This window comes from Triticum urartu, chromosome 5A, assembly GCF_056163025.1.
Source record: "Triticum urartu cultivar PI428250 chromosome 5A, HENAU_Tu73, whole genome shotgun sequence".
Taxonomy (NCBI): Eukaryota; Viridiplantae; Streptophyta; class Magnoliopsida; order Poales; family Poaceae; genus Triticum; species Triticum urartu.
Genome location: NC_141877.1, coordinates 107,469,437 through 107,476,869, shown reverse-complemented (window position 1 = coordinate 107,476,869; position 7,433 = coordinate 107,469,437). Strand labels below are relative to the sequence as shown.

The 7,433-nt window shown below is 48.0% G+C and overlaps 1 protein-coding gene across 1 annotated transcript; it reads left to right on the top strand.

Annotated features, from left to right (window-relative positions):
* The first annotated feature begins 377 nt into the window (after positions 1 to 377).
* On the top strand, positions 378 to 2,220 carry LOC125555741 (uncharacterized). Its single transcript, XM_048718599.2, has 2 exons — positions 378 to 1,228; positions 1,363 to 2,220. Exons 1-2 carry the CDS (start codon positions 528 to 530, stop codon positions 1,931 to 1,933), a joined length of 1,272 nt encoding a protein of 423 aa, XP_048574556.1. The 5' UTR covers positions 378 to 527; the 3' UTR covers positions 1,934 to 2,220.
* Positions 2,221 to 7,433: the final 5,213 nt, after the last annotated feature.

Here is a 7,433-nt window from a genome sequence, read left to right as displayed (position 1 = left end):
AACGTAGCTGCGTCATAACGTGTGGGTATTTTTGCTTCGTGCCATACACGCAAGGTGAAGATGAGTAGTACTTGTTGAGCGTGTGACACGAAGTAGCTGTGCCCACACGTGTAGACAATTCTAATGTCTGTCCACACACAGCCCGTGTGGGCTGCCTCCTGCTCACACCACACACAATGTGTGGACGCATGTCGAATATACCTAACATGTGACCGTACGTCCTTTTTGTTTTCCTTTGTAAACATCAGATATTTTATCGAGCCAAATTTAAATTCAGGGGGAGAGATATTATAGATCAGGCGTTCGGACGCTCGCTGTTTTGGACTAATGCTCGGATCCGGAGTGGCCTGTGTCCTCGATAAATCATCCCTGTGTTTGTCAAAAAAAAAAATCATCCCTGTGAGCGGTCAAGCGAGCGACAATATCCAACATCTTAGGATGGTTTTCTTGTTGGACGCCGATGCCGAGAGAAGAACCGGGCAAGGCGGCGATCCAGATCCAGATCCAGCAGCGGTAAAAGTAGGGAGATGGACCAGACGCAGCGGCTGCCCGAAGACGTGCTCGCGGACGTCCTCCGCTGTCTTCCACCGCGCAGTCTTGCTGCAGCCCGCTGCGTGTGCCGCTCCTGGCACGCCATCGTCGACGCTCATCGTCTCCTGGACCGGGACCTCCTCCCGCTCTCCTTGGCCGGCTTCCTCATCAACTTCTGTGAGCTTGACTTCACGGAGTTCTTCTTCCACCCCTCAGCAATCCGCGGCTATGCCGACCTCCACTTCATGCCCACGGACGACATATCTGTGGAGGACGTATGCAACGGCCTAGTTTTGCTAGATCATTATGTGGTCAATCCCGCCACACGATGTTGGGCAAGCCTGCCCCCACGCCCATCTCCTCCCTTGGGGTTTGAGCTCTTTTATTATGAACGAAACTACATCGTGTTTGATCCCACGGTGTCGCCGCACTACCAAGTGCTTAGGTTCCTACATGTACCCCCCCGTGGGCGTGGACTGGATGCAGAGACGAAGCAACAGCAATGGCCTCCGTCTCCATACATGATGCATGTTTTCTCTTCAGAAACAACAAGATGGGAAGAGAGATCGTTCATCCGACAGGGAGATGCCCTGGGGACTCTTGCCGACATGTTACTGCCTCCGCTGCCAATGCCAGATGAACTATACGCTGTGTACTGGCATGGTGAAATCTATGTGCACTGTCATTTTGTTATGAGGTACTACTACACTACATACTGACTTCCTAAGCACCATCCTTTCTTCTTACAATGTTATTTCCTCGTCAATAAAGAGCTTGCATTGGTTCTTGATTTAGTACTAATATCTTCTTGTCAATGACTCCTTTCGCCAGAATATCGTTATCAAGTGGCACGTACCAAGCAATTAAACTGCCAACAGATGTTGATCAGCACCGGTGGGCACAGGTTCTTCTTGGAAGATCAGAGAAGGGGTTGTATTTTGCAGCACTTGATGGTCAATGTCAGCTTCGAGTTTGGATACTCACTGAATTACCCTGCGATCAGAGTGAGTGGCTTCTGAAGCATGATAACAACCTTCACCAAATCCCACCACCTCAAAACTATGATCCACAAGTTCACAGGCCCTGCTGGATTATGGCAGACATCAATCCAGCTATTTACAGTACAGTAAAAGACAAGTTGGAGTTGAATTCAGACCATGGGATCATCTTTGAAACTAGACTTGAAGGGCACAGGTGGGATGAACATATTAAGATCCTTGGATTTCATCCTTACAAAGAAATTATTTATTTCAGTGAAACGTTGAACAGAGGATATGCCTATCATCTAGATGAACTCAAGCTAGAAGACTTGGGCAACATGCGCCCAAAAAGATTGAATGACTGCTATAATAAGGAACTAGAAAGATCTATTCCATATACACCTTGTTTGTTGGGCCCATAATAAGGATGTAGATAATTGATTGACAAGCTTGTCAGGGATTTCCAACGGAAGCTATGCCTACACATGATGCATACGTCTCTGTCCCTTGAGCTGCTTCACTTCCCGGCATAGTCTATGAAAGAGTTCAGTTTCATTTTTCATTTACATTTTAGTGTCTCATGTACTGTTGCTCAGTTATAGCTAGATCTACCGTTACCATGAGCTGCCATGGGTTCAGTTGTAAGGATAAGATCCAAATTAAGATTTGTGTTTGACAAAGAATGCAAGAAATGTTGTGGTTCTCCCATTCTAAGGCATAACTAGATAGTCCTATGTCCTCGGTGTCAGACACAAAGTTTCATTCTCTACATTACAACCAAACAAAACATGATCTTTCGTTTCATCTGACAAATAAAGAATGCAAGCATGTGTTGAATTAGACAGTTTAACGTTTCAGAGAACCGGCAGTCTCAAATGCAGACACCCAAGCTTCCGCTTGCAGTTTCTATGTTCGGATAAATATGCAAATCTTCTTCAAGTAGAGCAGAGCAGCAAGGCTTGGAGATCCAAGATACCGAGTTACACAGATGTGAGTATATCTTTTTATGCACTACATTCTCCAACACAGAGGTCACTTTCCTATGTGTGTTCATACGTTCACCCAAAGCAGATCGGCATTTTGCTTCAGGTAAAAACCGAACTGGGTGAAGAAAATTAGCAATAGTAAATACAGTCAAAGACCAAAATATAACGGCGCTTGTGAGATTGTGTGCTTCGTACGACCTAGTTGAGAGTAAAATAAAGAACAATTGGATGTGAGACTTTCCCGAAGATAAATTGGTGAACACAGGGTACAAGAAGATGGACAAGTCACATGACCCAGCGGCCGCTCGCCAGGCAATAGGCAAGCCCTAGACTACTGTTCCAGTTCTCCTTTAATTTTCTGACTTATGGGAGAGGAGCCGGTGCGAGCGACACTTTGTGTTGATTGGTAGAGGTAGATCCATCCTGGAGCTCAGATAGCGACAGTGGTTGCCCTGCATTAGAGAAGCCATATTTTAGGCAACAGAGAAAAACTACAAAACAGCGGATTTTCATTGTCAAAGCAAAGAAATCTAGGTTTGGGCGAAATGGAAAACACAAGGATCAACATTAACGAAAAAGAGTTAAGGATTAACACTTGAGAAAATAAGAGAAGGAGAGAAGTTTAGAGTACGTGGCTTTCAAGAAAATGGAGAACGTGTAAACAGTCCTCAAAAAAGAGAATAGAAATCATGTAATATACTATATCCTGAACAAAATAAGACAGAAACCTCTAGCAGAGCACTAGAAAATACCACTGACCGTACCTTCGCATTCGTCGGAGAGGGCCTGGGTGTCTTTATCACGGTTACCTCCACAAGCTATGTACTTGTCGACGAGTTCATCGATAAATAGTCCAGTGCTGATAAAAGGTGGCTCTGCAGTCAGGCTACACATGCACAAAGGGTCCTCTGTCAGCGATATGTTCACGATGGTCTGCACCACTTCACAGCAAGCAAGTATGCTGTCATACTCCTTGGATATACAGAACACGCTCGTTAGGTACGCCCAGTGCCACGAGTCACATGGCTCTCCTACCGCGCTGGGTGCGACGAGCAGTCCAATGAGCAGGAGGAGGAGATAGCGAGAATTCTCCATTGCCGAGCATCAAAAGCACGCGCGCGCGCACACACACGACACGAGGAAGACGATTGGGTTAGTTTGCTCTTCCTTCTCGCCTCTACTCTACTGAACACAAGGGCGCAAGGTTGTCAGAATCGCGATTTTATTGCATGATTCTCCGACTTTACGATCCAAGCTAACCCCTCTGATTCTACGATTTTAGTTCATAGAATCTACGTTTTTACGATCCTGATAGTTAAGATTCTACAATTTGCGATCCTACCATCGAAGCTTCGATCCGATTCAAAATCACGATTCTGACAACCTTGCAAGGGCGCGTTTAAATACTCCAGATACCCACACAAGCGCCAGGCTATCACAAGGTTCATATGCCTCCCCAAAACCACACTTCAACAAATCTGATCCGCCTGTAAAGAAAAGTGGAGCACTATTCCTACGGACACCATCTCAGTCATGCATTGCTCTCTTGTCCTCGCACCACCCTTCTAGTTTGTACACGCGCGATCACACGGTTCAACAAGACGATCACAAGCTACGTGCAGGGGAGCTGCATTACAAGCATGCAACAAACATGTTACCAGTACTGCGCAGGTATGTACAACTGAATATTTTATTGAATTCATGCTCCAGCCAACTCATCCAACACTCCCTTTCATGTCTAGGCTATTTTAGTATTAGACATGGGATTGATGTAGGCCGTAGAATTATTTTATTTAATACTTGACAGGGTCTTGAACTCAAGACCTCTTGACTCTGATACCATATTGAATTCATGCTTCAGCCAACTCATCCAAAAGTCCAAACTAATGGAGGGAGGTGGGCAATATATTTCAACATATTTGAGCAATTTTCTATTAAATTTAATCTAGAAAAAGATATGTAGAACATGATAGTCGTAATTGAGATGATAACTGGATCAAGTAACAAGGTGATGAAATGAGTCATGCAATGTCCAGTCTCATTCAAGACCTTCGCTATCCTGTTAAACAGTGTTGAACTTTTGATTATCCTGAGTTAGTGTTCTGTAGTTCTTGGCCCTTAATGCCAGTGCCATTTCTGTGTCCCATCATCCCCACTGCTGCTGATTGCATGATAGGCTTAGACGCTTAGTTCATGTTCTGGCTTCTCTCAACCGTTTGACAGTTAATCCAAGAGGCTAGAGGGACCCCTTGCAAGACATGGTTAGACATCCACAGTTTTCTCTCTGTACGACTGTACCCTGTTTCAAGATGGTCACTGTCGTTGGCTTCCTGTGGGGTTCTTGTCACAACCCTGGGGTTGAACCATTGAGAAGATACGTTATGATAAAATTCTGGAGTTCCCTGACTTGGTATCAGTGTGATGGTTGGTGGTGGTTTCTGGACCCGATGCTGTCTTGGGATCTTGGTTTCTTGCATTACATAGCGTTCAAGTCAAGCCCATACTTGCATTAAATGAAAATATGATCTGATCACAGTTTTGCAGAAGTACTGAATCAACAAAAGGGAAGGAAAGATACCTCACTTACGCTTACAATTGATTTTTATGCTTTGATGTGCTCTGAGATTTCTTATGTTGTGACCCGATGCTCATGATGTCTGCGGTTCATATTTTATCACCAGTAGCGATGTGATTGTGCACCTGGGTTCTGCCCTTGTAATTTCCAGACCTAGCCTGCACAATCTGCTGGTCCCTGCCAATTGTTATTCAATTGTGTAGTGGTGTCTTAAAAATCCACATGAATTCGTATATCTGGTTTTTTGAAGAAGTTAAAATTTACATAAACAGTGATGCACTAACTGCTGTTTGGAGTTCATTTGGGTCTAATTCCCTACTGCTCTGTTCTCTGGAATTCAGATTAAGGATTTCTGTCTGCTTAACTGTACTTGGAGACTGGAGTAAGCAGATGTGTATGGTAACTTGCTTTGTGTCCTGGAGGAGGTTTCATGGTCTGTTTAAGGCGGCAATTTGTTCGTTTCCTGATCCCATAAATTTGTTTAGGCCCAGTTTGGATGCAAAGTGTTTCTACACTATTATGAAAACGCACCATAGTTTTCTTTTTTGATAAAGAGTATATAATAATATTGCGAAGATACCAATTACACCCGGGCTCTGCAACAACGCAATGCCCTAATGACATAACGGATGCACACAGCCAAAAAATAAGAAGAAACTAAAAATAAAAAAGTCCTGCTACGGTGTTTCAGGCCTAGCACCAACAGCACAACCACCACCAAGACAACACCTGATGTCCATGAGAGCGGGAGAGATCGAGAGAATAATGCACCTTGAGTGCTCTCATTGCCTTGCTGTGATCATATACGAGCCGTACATGCACAGGGCGCATAGCGCAGGAGAGAGAGGGAGAGTGGGACACGCGACGTGCGAGAGGTGGGAGGGCATGCATGGCGTGCATGGCCATGCAGCTGGTCTAGGGCAGCAACTGCTTACACCCCGCCGCGGCTGAAGCTTCCGGTGGCCGGATGCATAAGCTAGACCAGAACTCCTAGAACGCCGGTGTCGGGAGCCCCTTGGTCAGGACGTCGCTGAACTGATGCTTGGTGGGCACGTGCAGCACGCGAAGGTGACCAAGGGCGACCTTCTATCGGACGAAGTGGATGTCGAGCTCGATGTGTTTCGTGCGTCGATGGTGGACGGGGTTGGCAGCCATGTAGACGGACGAAATGTTGTCGCAGAAGACGACGGTGGCCTTGGGGAGGGAGACGCGCAGCTCACCAAGGAGCCGGCGAAGCTAGCAGCACTCCGCGATGATGTTGGCGATGACACGGTACTCCGCTTCCGCGCTGGAGCGGGAGACCGTAGCTTGTCGCTTGGATGACCAAGAGACCAAGGAGTCGCCGAGGTGGACAGTGTAGCCGGAGGTGGAGCGCCGTGTGTCCGGGCAGCCCGCCCAGTCCGCGTTCGAGTACGCGGTGAGCGCGAGTGACACCGACGGGTGCAGGTAGAGACCATGCTCGGTGGTGCCACTGAGATAGTGCAGAATGCGCTTCAGCAAGGCAAGGTGTGGAGTGCGCGGATCATGCATGACCCGGCAGCACTGCTGCACGACATAGGCGATGTCGGGCCGTGTCATGGTCATGTACTGCAGGGCGCCGGCCAGGCTGCGATACTCGGAGGCGTCAGGGACCGGCGCGCCGTCTATCACGGAGAGCTTGGAGTGGGTGTCGACCGGTGTGGACACCGGTTTGCACTCGGTCATGTTGGCGCATTCCAGCAGCTCCGCAGCATATTTGCACTGAGAGAGGAAGAAGCCTTCGGGCATCCTGGTCACGGCGATGCCGAGGAAGTAGTGGAGTGGGCCGAGATCCTTCATCGAGAATTCCACAAACAGGAGCTGCTAGAGTTGTTGGAGAAGCATGGGCGTGGACACGGTGAGCATGATGTCGTCGACGTAGAGCAGCAAGTACGCCATGCCCGCGCTGTTGTGGAGAACGAAGAGGGACGGGTCGGACCGTGAGTCGATGAAGCCGAGCCCGCGAACGAACGTGGCGAACCGCGCGAACCAAGCACGCAGAGCCTGCTTCAAGCCATAGAGACTTGTCCAACAGGCACACATGATCGGGGTGGTTGGCGTCGACGAAGCCAGCCGGCTGTTGGCAGTAGACACGCTCGGCGAGGCGCCCGTGGAGGAAGGCGTTGTTAACATCCATCTGATGAATGGGCCACTGATGAGCGGCGTCGATAGTGAGCATGACGCGAATGGTGGCCGCCTTGACGACAGGCGAGAACGTCTTGTCGAAGTCGACTCCTGGCCGCTATGAGAAGCCACGTACGACCCATCTCGCCTTGTAGCGATCCAGCGTGCCGTCGGCCTTGAGTTTGTGGTGGAACAACCACTTGCCGGTGACGATGTTGG

Excerpts from the sequence above, each read along its gene's own strand:
- LOC125555741 (XM_048718599.2), top strand. The coding sequence starts at position 528 with ATGGACCAGACGCAGCGGCTGCCCGAAGACGTGCTCGCGGACGTCCTC. Across the intron at positions 1,229-1,362 it reads CACTGTCATTTTGTTATGAG|AATATCGTTATCAAGTGGCA; the intron begins GTACTACTACAC and ends TCCTTTCGCCAG.